The sequence below is a fragment of the Ranitomeya variabilis genome, chromosome 3, assembly GCF_051348905.1.
Source record: "Ranitomeya variabilis isolate aRanVar5 chromosome 3, aRanVar5.hap1, whole genome shotgun sequence".
NCBI lineage: Eukaryota > Metazoa > Chordata > Amphibia > Anura > Dendrobatidae > Ranitomeya > Ranitomeya variabilis.
The window spans coordinates 777,355,446-777,376,437 of record NC_135234.1 but is presented as its reverse complement, the minus strand read 5'-3'; the positions used below and the strand labels follow the sequence as shown (position 1 = coordinate 777,376,437).

General features: G+C 49.0%; 1 protein-coding gene across 1 annotated transcript in view; it reads right to left on the bottom strand.

Moving 5' to 3' along the window:
- The window catches only part of LOC143817472 (ecto-ADP-ribosyltransferase 5-like), a 38,529-nt gene extending 18,344 nt beyond the window's left edge, over positions 1 to 20,185 (bottom strand). The window contains exons 1-3 of the mRNA XM_077298909.1: positions 20,101 to 20,185; positions 16,754 to 16,839; positions 14,912 to 15,021 (exon numbers count right to left, since the gene is read on the bottom strand). Coding sequence (XP_077155024.1) covers positions 14,912 to 15,021; positions 16,754 to 16,826 — 183 coding nt within the window. The 5' untranslated portion in view covers positions 16,827 to 16,839; positions 20,101 to 20,185. The remainder of the gene's footprint in view (positions 1 to 14,911; positions 15,022 to 16,753; positions 16,840 to 20,100) is intronic.
- Between the last annotated feature and the right edge of the window lie 807 nt (positions 20,186 to 20,992).

The following is a 20,992-nucleotide window of genomic DNA, read 5'->3' as shown; positions in this document are numbered from 1 at the left end:
GGAGGCCGTAGTATGGAGAGTGGAGAACGTAGTATGGAGAGTGGAGAACGTAGTATGGAGAGTGGAGAATGTAGTATGGAGAGTGGAGATCGTAGTATGGAGAGTGGAGGTCGTAGTATGGAGATCGTAGTATGGAGAGTGGAGACCGTAGTATGGAGAGTGGAGAACGTAGTATGGAGAGTGGAGAATGTAGTATGGAGAGTGGAGATTGTAGTATGGAGCGTGGAGTATATAGTATGGAGAGTGGAGTATATAGCATGGAGAGTGGAGACCGTAGTATGGAGAGTGGAGAACGTAGTATGGAGAGTGGAGACCGTAGTATGGAGAGTGGAGAACATAGTATGGAGAGTGGAGAACGTGGTATGGAGAGTGGAGACCGTAGTATGGAGAGTGGAGACCGTAGTATGGAGAGTGGAGAACGTAGTATGGAGAGTGGAGTATATAGCATGGAGAGTGGAGATCGTAGTATGGAGAGTGGAGACCATAGTATGGAAAGTGGAGAATGTAGTATGGAGAGTGGAGAATGTGGTATGGAGAGTGGAGAACGTAGTATGGAGAGTGGAGACCATAGTATGGAAAGTGGAGAATGTAGTATGGAGAGTGGAGAATGTGGTATGGAGAGTGGAGAACGTAGTATGGAGAGTGGAGACCGTAGTATGGAGAGTGGAGACCGTAGTATGGAGAGTGGAGACCGTAGTATGGAGAGTGGAGATCGTATTATGGAGAGTGGAGACCGTAGTATGGAGAGTGCAGACCGTAGTATGGAGAGTGGAGATCGTATTATGGAGAGTGGAGATCGTAGTATGGAGAGTGGAGAACGTAGTATGGAGAGTGGAGAACGTAGTATGGAGAGTGGAGACCGTAGTATGGAGGGTGGAGACCGTAGTATGGAGAGTGGAGAACGTAGTATGGAGAGTGGAGTATATAGCATGGAGCGTAGAGGTCATAGTATGGAGAGTGAAGGTCATAACATGGAGAGTGGAAGTCATAGTATGGAGAGTTGAGGCCATATAATTGAGACTGAATGTCATAGCACGGAGAGCGTAGGTCATGATATGGAGAGTGGAGTATATACAGTAGCATGGAAATGAGGTCATTGTATGGAGAGTGGAGATCGTAGTATGGAGAGTGGAGTATATAGCATGGAGAGTGGAGATCATAGTATGGAGAGTGGAGATCGTAGTATGGAGAGTGGAGAACGTAGTATGGAGAGTGGAGAACGTAGTATGGAGAGTGGAGATCGTAGTATGGAGAGTGGAGAACGTAGTATGGAGAGTGGAGAACGTAGTATGGAGAGTGGAGACCATAGTATGGAAAGTGGAGAATGTAGTATGGAGAGTGGAGAATGTGGTATGGAGAGTGGAGACCGTAGTATGGAGAGTGGAGGTCGTAGTATGGAGAGTGGAGAACGTAGTATGGAGAGTGGAGACCATAGTATGGAGAGTGGAGATCGTAGTATGGAGAGTGGAGAATGTAGTATGGAGAGTGGAGATCGTAGTATGGAGAGTGGAGGTCGTAGTATGGAGAGTGGAGATCGTAGTATGGAGAGTGGAGGTCGTAGTATGGAGAGTGGAGACCGTAGTATGGAGAGTGGAGAATGTAGTATGGAGAGTGGAGACCGTAGTATGGAGAGTGGAGATCGTAGTATGGAGAGTGGAGAACGTAGTATGGAGAGTGGAGAACGTAGTATGGAGAGTGGAGACCGTAGTATGGAGAGTGGAGATCGTAGTATGGAGAGTGGAGAATGTAGTATGAAGAGTGGAGAACGTAGTATGGAGAGTGGAGATCGTAGTATTGAGAGTGGAGACCGTAGTATGGAGAGTGGAGAACGTAGTATGGAAAGTGAAGAACGTAGTATAGAGAGTGGAGTATATAGCATGGAGAGTGGAGAACGTAGTATGGAGAGTGGAGATCGTAGTATGGAGAGTGGAGATCGAAGTATGGAGAGTGAAGTATATAGTATGGAGAGTGGAGTATATAGTATGGAGAGTGGAGATCGTAGTATGGAGAGTGGAGATCGTAGTATGGATAGTGGAGAACGTAGTATGGAGAGTGGAGAACGTAGTATGGAGAGTGGAGAACGTAGTATGGAGAGTGGAATATATAGTATGGAGAGTGGAGATTGTAGTATGGAGAGTGGAGAACGTAGTATGGAGAGTGGAGAACATAGTATGGAGAGTGGAGAATGTAGTATGGAGAGTGGAGTATATAGCATGGAGAGTGGAGAACGTAGTATGGAGAGTGGAGATCGTAGTATGGAGAGTGGAGATCGTAGTATGGAGAGTGGAGTATATAGCATGGAGAGTGGAGAACATAGTATGGAGAGTGGAGATCGTAGTATGGAGAGTGGAGACCGTAGTATCGAGAGTGGAGAACGTAGTATGGAGAGTGGAGACCGTAGTATCGAGAGTGGAGACCGTAGTATGGAGAGTGGAGAACGTAGTATGGAGAGTGGAGAACGTAGTATGGAGAGTGGAGATCATAGCATGGAAAGTGGAGACCGTAGTATGGAGAGTGGAGAACGTAGTATGGAGAGTGGAGAACGTAGTATGGAGAGTGGAGAACGTAGTATGGAGAGTGGAGACCGTAGTATGCAGAGTGGAGAACGTAGTATGGAGAGTGGAGTATATAGCATGGAGAGTGGAGACCGTAGTATGGAGAGTGGAGAACGTAGTATGGAGAGTGGGGATCGTATTATGGAGAGTGGAGAACGTAGTATGGAGAGTGGAGAGCGTAGTATGGAGAGTGGAGACCGTAGTATGGAGAGTGGAGATCGTAGTATGGAGAGTGGAGAACGTAGTATGGAGAGTGGAGAGCGTAGTATGGAGAGTGGAGACCGTAGTATGGAGAGTGGAGACCGTAGTATGGAGAGTGGAGAACGTAGTATGGAGAGTGGAGAACGTAGTATGGAGAGTGGAGAACGTAGTATGGAGAGTGGAGGCCGTAGTATGGAGAGTGGAGAACATAGTATGGAGAGTGGAGAACGTAGTATGGAGAGTGGAGAATGTAGTATGGAGAGTGGAGATCGTAGTATGGAGAGTGGAGGTCGTAGTATGGAGATCGTAGTATGGAGAGTGGAGACCGTAGTATGGAGAGTGGAGAACGTAGTATGGAGAGTGGAGAATGTAGTATGGAGAGTGGAGATTGTAGTATGGAGCGTGGAGTATATAGTATGGAGAGTGGAGTATATAGCATGGAGAGTGGAGACCGTAGTATGGAGAGTGGAGAACGTAGTATGGAGAGTGGAGATCGTAGTATGGAGAGTGGAGATCGTATTATGGAGAGTGGAGAACATAGTATGGAGAGTGGAGTATATAGCATGGAGAGTGGAGATCGTAGTATGGAGAGTGGAGAACGTAGTATGGAGAGTGGAGAACGTAGTATGGAGAGTGGAGTATATAGCATGGAGAGTGGAGATCGTAGTATGGAGAGTGGAGAACGTAGTATGGAGAGTGGAGACCGTAGTATGGAGAGTGGAGACCGTAGTATGGAGAGTGGAGACCGTAGTATGGAGAGTGGAGAACGTAGTATGGAGAGTGGAGTATATAGCATGGAGAGTGGAGATCGTAGTATGGAGAGTGGAGAACGTAGTATGGAGAGTGGAGACCGTAGTATGGAGAGTGGAGACCGTAGTATGGAGAGTGGAGACCGTAGTATGGAGAGTGGAGATCGTATTATGGAGAGTGGAGACCGTAGTATGGAGAGTGGAGAATGTAGTATGGAGAGTGGAGATCGTAGTATGAGAGTGGAGGTCGTAGTATGGAGAGTGGAGAATGTAGTATGGAGAGTGGAGATTGTAGTATGGAGAGTGGAGAACGAAGTATGGAGAGTGGAGTATGTAGTATGGAGAGTGGAGATTGTAGTATGGAGAGTGGAGTATATAGTATGGAGAGTGGAGTATATAGCATGGAGAGTGGAGACCGTAGTATGGAGATCGTAGTATGGAGAGTGGAGACCGTAGTATGGAGAGTGGAGAACGTAGTATGGAGAGTGGAGATCGTAGTATGGAGAGTGGAGAACGTAGTATGGAGAGTGGAGGTCGTAGTATGGAGAGTGGAGAATGTAGTATGGAGAGTGGAGAATGTAGTATGGAGAGTGGAGTATATAGTATGGAGAGTGGAGTATATAGCATGGAGAGTGGAGACCGTAGTATGGAGATCGTAGTATGGAGAGTGGAGACCGTAGTATGGAGAGTGGAGAACGTAGTATGGAGAGTGGAGACCGTAGTATGGAGAGTGGAGAACGTAGTATGGAGAGTGGAGATCGTAGTATGGAGAGTGGAGAACGTAGTATGGAGAGTGGAGATCGTAGTATGGAGAGTGGAGAATGTAGTATGGAGAGTGGAGAATGTAGTATGGAGAGTGGAGATTGTAGTATGGAGAGTGGAGATTGTAGTATGGAGAGTGGAGTATATAGCATGGAGACTGGAGACCGTAGTATGGAGATCGTAGTATGGAGAGTGGAGATCGTAGTATGGAGAGTGGAGAATGTAGTATGGAGAGTGGAGAATGTAGTATGGAGAGTGGAGGTCGTAGTATGGAGAGTGGAGGTCGTAGTATGGAGAGTGGAGCAGGAGGGGAGGATGAAGTTCAGCACAAACTTACAGTAAATATAATTTCAAAAATTTATTGAGTGAAAAACATAATTAAAAACAAAACCGCGTTTCTGGCAGTCAGTGCCCTTAGTCATGGGATACATAGTAATGCCAATATGGTCATGCAGCGCCCCAGAGTCCTGGTCGTTGCAGTACTGATGCTCCACCGCTAAGGGGGGCTATGGTACGTCTGATGGCACTGAAGGAGTTCACCTGACCAGGTATCACAGACACCAATACACTTCACAGTCCGGCCTCCAGGGGGAGCTAAGGGCACTATGTATTAGGCCACTCCTCACAATCTGGTAAAACTGGGGGTTGGATAGGAAGTTAGTGAGAAGCTGACTGGGTTGGAACCAAGCAACATCCTGTGGCAGAGGGTGTTGCAGGGGAAGATTCAGGGGGGTCCCTGTCAGGGGTGGGATCCTGACAGAGGCCTAGCGAACAGGAAAGAACGTTAAGGAACCGCGCCTGCACTACATAGCGGCGGTATCTCAAGAAAGGACAAGAAGCGAGGTTTATTGTGGAGAGTGAGAAACGAGATCAAAGCAAAAAGGAGATAACACCAGTAGGAGTCGTGCTGTAAGACGAGGCAACATCCTACTGAGGTGCATGACCCTGGTAATGTCGAACCGATGGGGTATACAAAACAATAAAACGCTTACCTTTAGGTACACCCCCACGTAACCCGTACCCTCTATCCCGTAAATAAAAACTCGAACAACTTTATTCTTTGGAATAATGTCGGCCACAGCAGCCTTTTTATTTAAACACAAACAACATCATAAATAATAACATCCAATAACTTTTTAAGCTAGGAGGGATCCTTGGAGCTCCCCATGGATCTGGTGATCAAAAACAACACAACGTGAACGTTACCAAAACCAAATTACTCCCAGCCGATACCGCCTGGCTCGAGAGCACCAAAACCCCAAAGGGTTCCCAGTTCACGTTACAATTCCCGGGGAACCGACTCCCCCCGCCGGAACCCCCAAGTCACCAGATCCAAAACCAGATTTACACAAAATACCGGGGAGCCATAAGCCAATGACTCCCCCCAACCCAATTTCCAACAACTCCAAGGATTCTCCCCCAGCCACCACAACGAGGGACTTTGAAACCTTAAAGACCCGAGACCCCACCACTCCTAAAAGCTATGGCCTTCTCCACACCTTCTTGCAGTCCAAGTGCCCAAAAATCGATTCCAACAGCATTCAGATGCACACCGTCTGCAAGCCAAAATGCCCCATCACCTTTCTCCAACTCAAAATGCCTTACGGCTACTCCCCCATTCCTGGCCACAAACGCGGACACCGCTCGGTTAACCTTAATTCTGGCCTTGTTAAGTTTTTCCAATGACCGCATGTTCCTCCATCGTTTCCTCGGTACAATCTCCGACCAAACTACTGATATCCCTGGATATAACCGCCACAAGCGCAACAAGTCCTGTTTGATATCTTTGATTAGTTCTCTAAACGGGCGTGAACCCAAGTCATTCCCTCCAGCATGCAGCACTAGGATATCCGGAGATCTGTCTAAAAGCACCGCCACATTGATTTCTTTCAGCACCTTGTTCCAGGTCAAACCTCTAAAACCGATCCACCGGACCAACGTTACCGACCGATCGAACCCGAGCTGTCTACCTTCCGGCCGTACATCAGCGCGTCGTGCTCCCCAATGAACATAGGAATGGCCGAAAATCCATACCAAAAACGGCAACGAACCTACAATACAAAAAACAAAAATCAAACAACCAACAAAACAAAAACACCACTCCGGAAACGCACCTTTTCATAATGAAAAAATGCACACCACCCCTAACATCTAACATAGCTGCGATATCTATTTGACTGCCATCTCCCAATACGCTTGATAGCATCCACATCCAAACCTCCAACGGCCGCATCCGTAGCTGCCCCAATCCGAAACGAATGAGAAGTAAAACGCGAATCATCCAACCCCAACAAAGCCACCGCTCTCCGGAAAATCGTCTGAAACTGATATTTGGACAAAGCCGAACCGTCCTCATGACATAGCAAGGATCCGTCTCTGCGGGGCCCCAGCCCCCAAAAACTTTTTAAACAACTAACTGGGCACATCAGAGAACCCGCTACTTCACCCAGCTCAATTCTCTTACCGCGCCCCACTTGATCCGTCTTGGATCGACGCAACCAGAACTCCACACAACCTTCTGCCAAGAAAACATCCCTTGCCAAAATTCCACCAGCTGTTTTCTTATTAGGAGACACCAATTCGCTAATTCTCATTGCACCAAAATACGCCCACGAAAAAGCCAAGCTGAAAAGACGTTGTTCAAACAGCGACCCACAACAGTCACCCAAAATCTCGCCTAATCGCTCCAACATCGCGAAAGAAACAGGACGCCTAGAATCCAACCTACCATATTGTCTCCTAAAGCCTTTTACCGCTTGCTTCACTAGGAAGGCCTTAGTCAAATCACACTGTCCCCTCAGCTTGAAACCAAAAGCCAAAGCCGCCAGTATACGCAACACCTTTGCCAACGACCAACCTTCATCAAAACCACGCCTAATCCATGACAACAGAAGCCCAACCTGGTCATCGGTATTAACTCCACCAGGGCAGGATGCCAAGACCCCTTCCCACGAAGACCAAACCAATTGATAAGTCTCCCATGTTTTCGGAGCCAACGACGATCTTATGAGATCTCCAGCGTCCCTGATGCCACGAGCCAAAGGTCCGCTGGGCAATCCAAACCGATGGTCTCTGCTTCCGGAGCCAACGACCGAAAACGCTCGAACTGGAAACGAGAAAGGGAATCAGCTATTAAATTCCTCGCCCCGGGCACATGCTTCGCAGTGACCTGCGAATTCAATTCCAAACAAGATAGGACTAATCGCCTGAGAACCCGGACCACAGGTGGTGACGAAGCAGTAAGTCCATTGACCGCACACACCACTCCCATGTTGTCACAGTTAAAGCGAATCCGCTTGTTGCGAAATTCGCACTTCCACAAATGAACCGCCACCAAGATCGGAAAAATTTCCAAAAGCGCTATGTTACGAACCAGCCCTGATGAAACCCACTCCACCGGCCAGGGTGCAGCACACCATTGCCCTTTGAAGTAAGCCCCAAAACCACTGCCACCCGCCGCGTCCGTAAACAATTCCAAAGAATCATTGTCCACCGTTTTTTCCATGAACAAAGTACGACAATTGTAAGAACCCAAAAAGGAACTCCAAACCTCCAAATCTTCCTTCAAATCTGCTGACAAACGAATGAAGTGGTGCGGCGCACGGACTCCCGCCGTCGCACTCGCCAATCTTCTGGAAAAAACCCTCCCCATTGGCATAACCCGACACGCAAAGTTAAGTTTTCCCAATAGCGACTGTAATTCTCTCAGAGTCAATTTCTTTACACGCCTTGCTCGGGCCAAATCTTCCTTCAAACCATCAATCTTATCAACAGGAAGCCGAAACTCCCACCCAACCGAATCAATAACAATCCCCAGAAAACTCAGGCACGTACACGGCCCTTCCGTCTTCCCGGGTGCCAATGGAACTCCGAAACGCTCACACACCCATTCAACAGCACGGAGAAGGCGCACACAACGGTCGGACCCAGCCGGGCCCACACATAGGAAATCATCCAAATAATGTAACACCGAATCACAATCAGAAACGTCCTTAACCGCCCACTCCAAAAAAGAGCTAAACATCTCAAACAGAGCGCAGGAGAGGGAACAACCCATAGGTAAACACCTATCCACGAAAACCCCCCCCTCCCAAAAACAACCCAAAAGCTTAACACTATCAGGATGAACAGGCAACAACCTAAATGCAGCTTCAATATCCGTCTTAGCCAACAAGGCGCCACGACCAAACTTGCCAACCCACGCAACGGCTTCATCAAAAGACGCGTACACCACCGAACAAAGCTCGGGTGCAATACCGTCGTTAACGGACAACCCCCGCGGGTAAGACAAGTGGTGAATCAAACGGAATTTTCCAGCTTCCTTCTTAGGAACCACACCTAGCGGTGATACAACCAAATCCTCAAACGGAGGAGACAAAAAGGGGCCCGCCATCCTTCCCAACGAAACTTCCTTCTTCAACTTCTCTGACACCACGTCCCCCTGTAACATTGCCGACCTCAAATTCTTAAGCGTCCGAGGAACCACAAACGAAGGGGCCGGAATGACAAAACCGTCCCGAAAACCACTATGTAGCACCCCCGCTGCCTCCCTCAGGGGGTATCTATTTAGAAAGGGGACCATCCTTTCCAGCCTCACTGGCGTCACCCCCTTGAGAATTCCCTGACCCTGACTTGAACTTAGATTTTTTAAAACACTTAGAGGCCCCATGGGAAGAGCCGCTGCAGTGTGAACACAAATGCTTGAACTTGCAGTTAACCCCGAACTTACATTGCCCGTCGTTAAACTGCCAGCACAAGCCCGCTTTACGGCCCCCCGCCTGACTGGACTGTCCGGCCGATCCCGCCGAACTGGATTGACTACTCTGACCGGAACTACCGGCCCCCCCCTGAAAGGACTGGCCAAATTTATACTGCGCCATCACCCGCAGCCAAAGCCCGATGTCTTTCTGATCCCAACGAATCGTTGGTCGTATAGCCTTCCTCTGCCGGAATTGCTCATCATATCTCAACCAGGCCTGACCACCATAAACCCTGTGCGCCTCTCCAATGGAATCCATGTAGCAAAAAAGGCCTGAACACTTCTCAGGCGCCTTCTCCTCAATCACACTCGCTAAAATGGCAAACGCCTGTAGCCAATTTGTGAAAGTCTGAGGAATCAAACGCCACCTACGTTTTTCCTCATCCTCCTTTTTACTATCCTCTTTCTTCCCTTTGTCTAAGTTAAATTTTTCTAACGGGAGCAACGAAAAAATTTCAACATATTCATCTTTAATGATCTTTTCTATCACCTCCTTTTTAAGATGCGCCCCCAAAGGGCCCTCAAAACAAACATATACCTCCCCATGAGCCCTATCATCTAAATGGACCCGACACTCCTTTTCCTTCTCCGTTTGAACTGAAACCGACACCGGTGCCCAAGAGCCCGACGCCACTTGCGTCGAACCCGTAACCCTCTGCGACCCAATCCACGCCGCCAAATGCCGTTGATCACTCATCCCTCTCTCCAACCGCACCAACAAATCCCTCACATTTTCCAACACCGCCCCGACACCCCCCACATCAGCCCCGACAACGCCACTAACCCCAAAACCCGTCGCCACACCCCCTTGCGCCTCCACACTCACTGGAGACTGCAAATACTGCACAGGAAGCAAAGACAAGGACAAACACTCACCAGGCTGCGGAGGAGCTGTGATCCCCCCAGCCGGAGTCCCAGGATCCAACCGCCGTTGTCCGTGGAAATCTAATGACCCAGGAGGCAACTGTCGCATGGGAGTCTGCGTTGCGTCTTGCTGCGAAGATCCAGCCTGAGGTGAAAGTAGCGCCGCCTGTCCTGTCCCAGCTGGCTGCTGCTGATCTGTCCTCCAAACGTCCCGGCCCCCATCACCACTGTGTGAGGCCGCTGCTGTGTCCATCGATCCAGCTGCAGGGACGAACCCTGCTGATGCTGCCGGGGCCACACCCGCAACCGCAGGGCTGCCCGCCACCACTCCTCTCCCTCGTCCTGCTTCAGATAGGCCAGAGGCAGGCCGCGCGGAAGGAGCATCCCCGCCGCGGCCCCCCGATGTGCTAGGCCTCACACGCTGCCTGGCTCGCGCTGGCCCCGCCCCCGCAATGCCGCGAGGTGAAGGCCTCGCAGCCGCCACCGGACCCCGCCCGGCAGTAGGATTCCTCCCAGGCCGGGACCTACCGGCGCTGCTATTAAGAGGTGCCCGGCCTGGAGGGTCCCCGGAGGGGCTCCTGCGCCGACGGGGGGCCCGCGGAGCTGAATCGGGCGACAGCCGGTCAGGAGGCCGTGACCGCCGCGCGCGCCTCACCGGAGACACCGCCGACGTCGCTGCTGCTCCCGGACCTCCGCTCCCGATGATCCCTGCTACCTGCCGCTCCAACCAGCCTGGAGGGTGCGCTGCTGCCGCGGCCCTCAGGCTCTCCAGAACGCTATCAACGGTGGCCATATTTGATGCACACTTGCTGACTGGAGAGCGGGAACTAAAAAACTCCACCCCTCTCCAGCTCAGTTAACATAACCGACTCCACTATACCTCCCCTTTATCATTAACCCCTCCCTCCATCCCATGGTCATGATGGGCCTCCCCTTACGCCGCGGGGGGAGGGGCGGCTCCAGCTCCGGCCATTACTTAGCCGGTGGCCGGAACGCCGAGGAAGTATTAGGCTCCACGCATTACTTCAAACAGAGGCAGGACAGTTAATTACTTAATAGGTTGGCTGTCTCACCTAAATCACCTAAGCAGGCATAGGGGGCAACAGTGGGAGAGGGGCGTCACTAGGGTCCCGGAAGAACTCCAGGCCTACCCGTCATACGGGTGCGTCCTAGCCATATCATCTGGGGGATGGAGAAGAACATCAGAACAGACATAAGTTGTGGGAAAGAACATCAGAACAGACACAACAGTTGTGAGGACTATCCCGTGGTGCTCAGCAGGGAAGTACTACAACACACAGGCGCTAGAAGGTAGGCACAGATTTCCACCTGCAAAGGGAACTCTGGAGGTGCCATCGGACCGGCCGGTCTCAGACAGCCCTGTTAATCGTACTCTGGATTGAGGACCTTGAAGCCTTCAGTAAAGAGGTAAAGAGACTGCAACCCTGTGTCCTCGTTATTCATCGCGACCTGCACCACGCACCACCACTTACAACTTTCATTGGACGCCCCTTAGCAGGGTCATGGACCGGGTCTAGCCACTGTGACAACCCCAGAACTGAGACAGAGAAGCCCGGTACCGAGTACCCCGCGGCTCTGCGTCTGGGGCGCTGCAAAATTGGCGTCACAAACAGGATCTACTTAAGCGTGAAGAATCAGGTCATGTGTGCCTTTGAACTGTGTCTGAATTGTGCTTGAGCCGTGATTTATTGCAAAGACTGTGTATTGCTATTGCCGCCAAAGATTCCCGCCAAAACCACCGCCATTACAGCGTGACGAGGAGCGCAGGAGAAGAAGAGGGGCGTGGATTTGTGGGCATGGACAAATTGAAGCGCGCGAAAGACAATGGCCGCCCAGTCTAAGTATTTCTGTCCCTTGAGGACATGTCCGTCAGCAGCCGAGATCCGCCTCCTGATTCTCAACGGAGGGCAGAGACAAAGAAAGCGAAACCGCCCACGAAGGAGAGAGCGGGAAAAGGACAAAGAAGAAGTCAGCCACGCGGAGGACGCCATGGCCAGCCACCCGGAGCCGGAGCGTGGGGTCGGAGCAGAGGACTCCCCCAGCTACCCGGAGGGGCACCGTAACCAGGCCTCCACTGCTGATGCTGAATTCCTGCAGGCCGGAGTGGACGAGCTCAGCGACCGACCCCGGCGGACGCAGCTGAGCACTGAGGCCGGGTGGAAGAAGACTTTCGTCGGAAGCCTCCCCAGACGCCTGTCAGCAGCCTCGTCTGGTCCGGAGCAAGAAAGAAGTTCCAGCGCTCCGAAGCCAGAAAGCAAGGCCCTGCCGAAAAGCGAGATGCTGCGAACCGAGATGACAACGTCGCAGCACAAGGCCCCGCAACCAGCGTTCCAGGCCCCAGCGGAGACAGAGCAGACCAGCACCGGAGGGACCGCATCTGAAGCAGGTATGAAGGACGACCCTGCCCTGATGACCGACACCACCCCAGCGACTGCTAGTGCCACAGCTGCTGACCCCGTTCCGGTGACTGATCTTGTAGCAGCCACTACCTCTGCTGCAGCAAATGCCCATACTCAAGCTACGCAGACCTCCATCGCTGCGCATGACTTAACCGTACATGAAAGACGGATTAACGGCGTTTATCCAGCACTGGGTGCAACACTGGACTTCACCCTTCCCGGGCCAAGAAGGGTTAAGTGCCAGGTACAGCCCTGGAAGCCGTCCAACTAAACCTCGGAAACCTGAAACTGTAAATAGTTAACTGTTTGTCTTCCTGATGTTTTGCTGCTTTATACCCGACCAGGGTTATTCTTAAAGGGATCCCTTTGTTTACCCGGGATCCCTTAGTTGACCCGGGATCCCTATTTTGCCTTTTTGTTTTATTCACCACTGTTTTAAAGACTACCGAATCATGGACGGTGAATGGTTCACAAACTGCTCTGTAAATAGTTCGCACCCTCTTAAGGGTGTCCTCTACTGGTTTTACAAGAAAGAGAACTCTTTGCGAAGAAACTGTTCCTGGAAACAGCATCGGAGTTCCTGCCTTACACGGACTTCCAACATGAGTAGTTGCACTTCCTTAAAGAGACTTGGTTCCCTCTTAAAGGGAATGTTTACTAGATACATTCAATATATAATGTTGCCTTAAAGAAGAGTAAATAGAAATAATGTTTTACATAGAAAAGTTATATGTAGCCAGGTAGTTAATTATAGAAAATGTTTAATAATGTGCTAGAGAATGAGGACAGGAAAGTGAACCCGTAGGGGTTAGTGGGTGAGTCCTCCTAGGAGCCATAAAGAGATGGCTCAGTGATCCTGTACTAAGAAAGAGGCAGTAGGCCTGGGCAGATAGACAGGCGGTCCTGCATAAGACAAATCAGAGAATAAAAAGAAAATATTGCAGTTAGAAGAGAAAAATTAAGAAAAGTTAATTTATAGTTTAGGAGTTTTATCATAAGCCTTTAGTGGATTCAGCTTACACGTCCTTAGAGGCAAAGTTAAATTATTGTTCAGCATTTGCACTCAGTAGAATACCCGGCTGGGTAATAGAAGTTATTTAAAGTGTGTTATTTAAGATATTTAACCATGTTTGTAACGTTCAAGAGTCCTCACCTCCCATAAAGGGATGCATTGTTACTTTCACTTGTTATTGGTTTACTGCATTTCAAAATTTGTATGTATTTTGCTGACATGTATTGTTGTTTTCTTCCCAGTTCGGGAGTACTGGATTTAACCGGGAGGGAGTGCAGCGCCCCAGAGTCCTGGTCGTTGCAGTACTGATGCTCCGCCGCTAAGGGGAGTGATGGTACGTCTGATGGCACTGAAGGAGTTCACCTGACCAGGTATCACAGACACCAATACACTTCATAGTCTGGCCTCCAGGGGGAGCTAAGGGTGCTATGTATTAGGCCACTCCTCACAATCTGGTAAAACTGGGGGTTGGATAGAAAGTTAGAGAGAAGCTGACTGGGTTGGAACCAGGCAACATCCTGTGGCAGAGGGTGTTGCAGGGGAAGATTCAGGGGGGTCCCTGTCAGGGGTGGGATCCTGACAGAGGCCTAGCGAACAGGAAAGAACGTTAAGGAACCGCGCCTGCACTACATCGCGGCGGTATCTCAAGAAAGGACAAGAAGCGAGGTTTATTGTGGAGAGTGAGAAATGAGATCAAAGCAAAAAGGAGATAACACCAGTAGGAGTCGTGCTGTAAGACCGAGGCAACATCCTACTGAGGCGCATAGCCGGTGGCCGGAACGCCGAGGAAGTATTGGGCTCCAAGCATTACTACAAACCAACGGCAGGACAGTTAATTATAGGTTGGCTGTCTCACCTAAATCACCTAAGCAGACATAGGGGGCAACTGTGGGAGAGGGGCGTCACTAGTGTCCCGGAAGAACTCCAGGCCTACCCGTCATATGGGTGTGTCCTAGCCATATCATCTGGGGGATGGAGAAGAACATCAGAACAGACATAAGTTGTGGGAAATAACATCAGAAACAGACACAACAGTTGTGAGGACTATCCCGTGGTGCTCAGCAGGGAGGTACTACAACACACAGGTGCTAGAAGGTAGGCACAGATTTCTACCTGCAAAGGGAACTCTGGAGGTGCCATCGGACCGGCCGGTCTCAGCCAGCCCTGTTAATCGTACTCTGGATTGAGGACCTTGAAGCCTTCAGTAAAGAGGTAAAGAGACTGCAACCCTGTGTCCTCGTTATTCATCGCGACCTGCACCACGCACCACCACTTACACCTTTCATTGGACGCCCCTTAGCAGGGTCACGGACCGGGTCTAGCCACCGTGACAACCCCAGAACTGAGACAGAGAGGCCCGGTGCCGAGTACCCCGCGGCCCTGCGTCTGGGGGCGCTGCAGTCATATACATATATGTATAGAGAAAAAACCCTCAAGTGTGATGGTAACTAAATTGAGAGTGATGTGGTGTATGGACATCACTCAGCGTTTCGTCCTCTGTCTTCATTTTGTATTTTGGCTGTAGACTTCTGATGCCCTGGACTAAGCTCATACAAGTTGTCCTTGTTACAGGTCATACATTAATTTACCGGTGTCAGGAAGCTGAACTTCTCCTCTGTTGTTTGTCTTCCTGCATTTTTCTTGTTTTTCTTCCAGCTTGTTTGTCCAGAGGTCTGGTCTCCATCTTCTTCATAACTATCTGCAGGATGAGATCAGGACGCAGCTGTATGTCAGAATCTGGTGCTAGAACATTCAGCGTGTGATACCGGCCATAATAACACCCTACAGCCAAGGGAAGACCTAGCATGACTGGGCCCTATAGCAGAGTTGTATTGGGGCCCCTCTGAGCATAAATACTTACCTGTTATGGAAGATATAATTTATCGGACACAAAGACAAAGCAATGCCTCCCTTACCCTGCAGATGTACACTATGTCCTGACTCTGACTGGTGACCTCTTGGGCCAGCCTTGCTCCACCAGCTTGACACCACGAACCCTATAACAATCTTTAAGGCTTATACAATAGTACTTAAAGGATGTCTCCAAAAATGAGATTAAATGGAATCCATGATGTAATTCAAACAGCAGCCCCTCCTAGTCGGGTGTAAGAATAGCTGCAGACTGAAGGCGTGCGGCTCCTGAGACGTGTGTGTCAACTGACAAGAGCTATATTCCACACAGCGTGTCAGGAGCATGGCTGTGATATGGGAGAAATAGGTTTTAACCCACGTTGTTCTAAGAGGAGATCCTAAAGGCCCCATCACACATAGCGAGATCGCTGCTGAGTCACAAGTTTTGTGACGCAACAGCGACCTCAGTAGCGATCTCGCTATGTGTGACACGTACCAGCGATCAGGCCCCTGCTGCGAGATCGCTGGTCGTGTCGGAATGGCCTGGACCTTTTTTTGGTCGTTGAGGCCCCGCTGACATCGCTGAATCGGTGTGTGTGACACCGTTCCAGCGATGTCTTCACTGGTAACCAGGGTAAACATCGGGTTACTAAGCGCAGGGCCGCGCTTAGTAACCCGATGTTTACCCTGGTTACCAGCGTAAATGTAAAAGAAAACAAACCGTACATACTCACCATCTGATGTCCGTCAGGTCCCTTGCCGTCTGCTTCCTGCTCTGACTGCTGGCCGTACAGTGAGAGCAGAGCGCAGCAGTGACATCACCGCTGCGCTCTGCTCTCACTGTACGGCGGCTCAGTCAGAGCAGGAAGCAGACGGCAAGGGACCTGACGGACACCGAAAGGCGAGTATGTACTGTTTGTTTTTTTTGGTAACCAGGGTAAACATCGGGTTACTAAGCGCGGCCCTGCGCTTAGTAACCCGATGTTTACCCTGGTTACCCTGGTGCTGCAGGGGGACTTCGGCATCGTTGAAGACAGTTTCAACGATGCCGAAGTCGTTCCCCTGATCGTTGGTCGCTGGAGAGAGCTGTCTGTGTGACAGCTCCCCAGCGACCACACAGCGACTTACCAACGATCACGGCCAGGTCGTATCGCTGGTCGTGATCGTTGGTAAATCGCTATGTGAGACGGGGCCTTAAGCTTCATCCTCCTACTCTCTGTCAGTCTGGAAGCTTTATAGCAGTGCACAGAGACTGACTGCCCCCCGCTGAAAAGCAAATAAACATTGAGGAGGATGAAGCTGGAGATGACCCCTCGGTGTGGTGTGCTCAGTTAGGAAGAGATATATTTCTTCACATATCACATCCATCCTCCCTGCCATTGACTGAGTTGTAAATGGACCCCCAGGTCTCGGGAGCTGTGTGTCTTCAGTCTGCAGCCAGTACTGACACGTGACTAGGAGGGGCTGCAGGTTCATTATGTCAGGGACTCTATTTCATCTCATTGTTGGAAAACCCCTTTAAACCGGTGCACAGAGCAGCTAACATAGAAACAGTAAACAAATACTGATGGTAGACTCACCTGTGGAGATCCCCGCAAAGTCCAGACACAAAGACACGGAGGCGACAAACAGAAGGTTCATCATGTAATACATTCTACAGAAAGATCTATGGAGACAAAGAAACAGAGCAACAATCTACAAACTCACAACCTGAGAAACCATGTCACTCTCCGCAAGGAGAAACGATACTTCTAGGATCCTGGTCAGACGCCTCTCAATCAGCCAAACCAGATCTCCGCTTTGCACTGACGAGGGGCAGAACCCCGAAACACAGTGTCTGCAAATTCAGATTCTGGTTTGGGTCTTATCCTAAGTCATGTGACAAGGCTCGTTAAAGGGTCGACTTTGACTTGTAGGATTGCTACCTTCCAATAGGTGGCACTAGAGTTCTAGTTCTCTGAAGAGACAATTTGCATAATTAGCATATTTCCCAGAGGAGCATTGCGGCTTTAAGTCTCCTCATCTCGGCATGCTTGACATGTCAATCTCCGCAAGGAGAAACGATACTTCTTGGATATCATTTGAATGAGTGGCACGTCTATATCGTCAGACCTATAGAAACACAATTATTTGCCAGAGGAATCTAAGATTTTTAGGTGCCTAAGTGCAAAAATGAGAAGCGACAAGAATAAAATTGAATAAAATTTATAATTTTTATTATCACAAGAAAAATAAAAACAAAAAAGGAAAAAACAGGGAGCTGGAGAACACTCTCAATATATATTGATGTCAATATGGTATAAATCCCCAAGACACAAGAAAAACTTGCCAGAAATCCTATAATGTCAATGCAAAAATATATATCATGATTATTTGCACATCTATTAAATCAATAGCCTGTAAGGGTACCGTTACACTAAATGATTTACCAACGATCACGACCAGCGATACGACCTGGCCGTGATCGTTGGTAAGTCGTTGTGTGGTCGCTGGGGAGCTGTCACACAGACAGCTCTCCAGCGACCAACGATGCCGAAGTCCCTGGGTAACCAGGGTAAACATTGGGTTACTAAGTGCAGGGCCGCGCTTAGTAACACGATGTTTACCCTGGTTACCATCGTAAATGTAAAAAAAACCAAACACTACATACTTACATTCCGGTGTCCATCAGGTCCCTCGCCGTCTGCTTCCCGCACTGACTGAGTGCCGGCCGTAAAGTAAAAGCAGAGCACAGCGGTGACGTCACCGCTGTGCTGTACTTTACGGCCGGCACTCACAGTCAGTGCAGGAAGCTGACGGCGAGGGACGTGACACCGGAATGTGAGTATGTAGTGTTTTGGGGTTTTTTTACATTTACGATGGTAACCAGGGTAAACATCGGGTTACTAAGCGCGGCCCTGCGCTTAGTAACCCGATGTTTACCCTGGTTACAAGCGAACACATCGCTGGATCGGTGTCACACACAACGATCCAGCGATGACAGCGGGTGATCAAGCGACGAAAGAAAGTTCCAAACGATCTGCTACGACGTACGATTCTCAGCAGGGTCCCTGATCGCTGCTGCGTGTCAGACACAGCGATATCGTATGGATATCGCTAGAACGTCACGAATCGTACCGTCGTAGCGACCAAAGTGCCACTGTGAGACGGTACCCTAAGACTGTTGGCGGCCAACAATCAGGTATGTAAACAAACTGGTTGCAAGACATATGTGCACACAATAAGCTGTGAGGTCAGAGACCAAATCATTAGCTCATGCTCCATTCAGATGTAGTGTTCAGGATTAGCCACATGGTGGTGTCTGACTACTAGCGCTAAGAGGCAGATAACTATCTCATTGACCATGTATATCTGTAGGGCTATATAATATTAAACATATTATACCAGAAATCGCTGATGTCAGGATTGATAGACCTCAGCAAGGTGAAGTCGCTGTTTCAAAAGAGTGTACGCGAGATTCCGCCTCCGTGCCCCGACGTGCACATTTCGCCCTGCTTCTTCAGGGGGGCGTGTTTTTGTCCTTACACCCCTTTTCCTGTTTTTTTTTAATTTTTGTTTATATTTTTCTTGTGATAATTAAAATGATAAATTTTATTCAATTTTATTCTTGTCACTTCTAATGTTTGCACATAGGCACCTAAAAATCTTAGATTCCTCTGGCAAATAATTATATTTATATAGATCCTGTGCTAGGTCTGGAAAGATTAGGAGATTAGGACAAAGATGTATGGAGGGAGCAGGTTACAGAGCCATGAAAAAGTCTTCATATCCGGTGAACTTTTCCAGATTTCTTCACATTACTCCCACAAACTGAAATATGTTATAATCCAACGCAAAGTAACAAGTATTTGTGAAGTGTAAAGGAAATTATACAGGTTTTATAATTATTTTACAAATATAAATCTGAAAATTGTGAGGTGCATTTGTATTCAGTCCCCTGTAGTCTGATGCCTCTAAATAATATCATGAGTGACCAATCGCCTCCAGAAGTATTATATCATAATTAGTACATTGTGTCCTCCTGGGTGTGATGTCTGCTCAGTATAACGACAGCTGTTCTGCGAAGTCCTCAGAGGTTTATGTGAGAACATTAAGGATCAAACCACATCAAGAAAACCAAGGAGCCCACTAGACAGGTCAGGGATAAAGTTGCGGAGAAGAGTAAAGCAGGGTTAGGTTATAAAAAAAATAGCCCAAGCTCTGAACATCTCAAGGAGAACTGTTCAATGCATCATCCAAAAATGGAAGGAGTATGGCCCAACTGCAAACCTACCAAGACGTGACGTCCACCTAACCAGACATCCCGAGCAAGGAGAGCACTAATGAGAGAAGAAGCCAAGAGGTCCATGGTCACTGGAGGAGCCGCAGATCCACAGCTCGGGGGGAGAATCTGTCCACAGGACGACTGTAAGTCGTGTACTGCACAAATCTGCCCTTTATGGAAGAGGAGCAAGAAGAAAGACTTTTTTGAAAGCCATAAGAAGTCCCATTTGCAGTGGATGGAGCTAAATACAGGGCAATCCTGGAGGAAAACCTGCAGCAGTAATGGCAGCGAAAGGCGGTCCTACAAAACACTGACTCAGAAAACTCTGTATCATTTCCTTTACACGTCACAAATACTTGTCACTTTGACATCACAGAAAATCCAAATAAAATACATTTAAGTTTGTGGGAGTAACGTGCAGTAATGTGGGAAAGTTCCCGGGGTGTGAAGACTTTTTCAAGGCACTGTATGTACTGGAGATTATGCGTGGGGGCAGGGTGTGATCGTCACTATGATGGTGTGCAGTTGATGAGTGGATGTTGTTGCTGGACCTGCTCCGGGGTCTTCTGATGAGGGTATATATATACTGTATATACTGGGTGGGTGCTGCTCATTATCTGGTGATGGGGACTGACGTTACGGCTGCCCCCGTGTCACCCCGACCTCTTACGCTCTCCGCGGCTCCGGTGGGTTCGGCTGATTCTGGTCTCGTTCGGAGTCGTTTTCTTGTACAGAAGTTTCTCTCTTCCGGTTTTACAGCTCAGGAAGTGGAGTTTTGGCAGGAGTTACAGTAACTTCTTTAACTCTTTCACTTCCTACCTCTGTGTCAGCAGCAGATTATTGTGCAGAGATCTGAGGCTGCTGTCACCGGCGGTCAGTGACATCCGCGGCAGCCACGTCCTGGTCTCCTGCTCTCGTTAGACGGGGACAGTTATTCTCCAGTTATTATGTGACATGTGGCTCCATCCTCGGCTGAGTCCGGCACTGACTGTATACAATGTATCATTATTTTGATCCTATAGAGAAGAAGGAGTATACCCTCAAAAGTAATTACCATGAAGGTAACAATGAAGGGAGACGCCAAAGGTGGTAAATTAAGTATATAAAATGTAAATCTGTATTAAATAAACTCACAAAAAATGCATATAAAAAGTACATACGGGCATCAAACCCAAATACAAAATACCTGACAAAGTGCAATGGGGGAGGTAAACCAATGGCGTCACTGGGGGCCAGGGGACCCCTCTACTGATGTTATTCATAGAAGGTGATCATAGATAGATTCAGGGCAAAAAAGAATACATGTACAATTCTCCATAAGGGAAAGAAACATCTCTATAGCAAGTGCTGAATAATACCCAAGAGAAGCAATTACTCGCTATATCTAAAAATCGATCAGCTGCTTACCCATGTGGGAGAACAGGGGTGCCCGGCAGACAGTGAACACCACTAGCCCCGACGCGCGTTTCGCATAATTGGCTTCCTCGGGGGGCTGTGTATACCACCCTAGCATGCACACTATATGGAGCGCCCTCACGCATAAGGGCAATAGGGT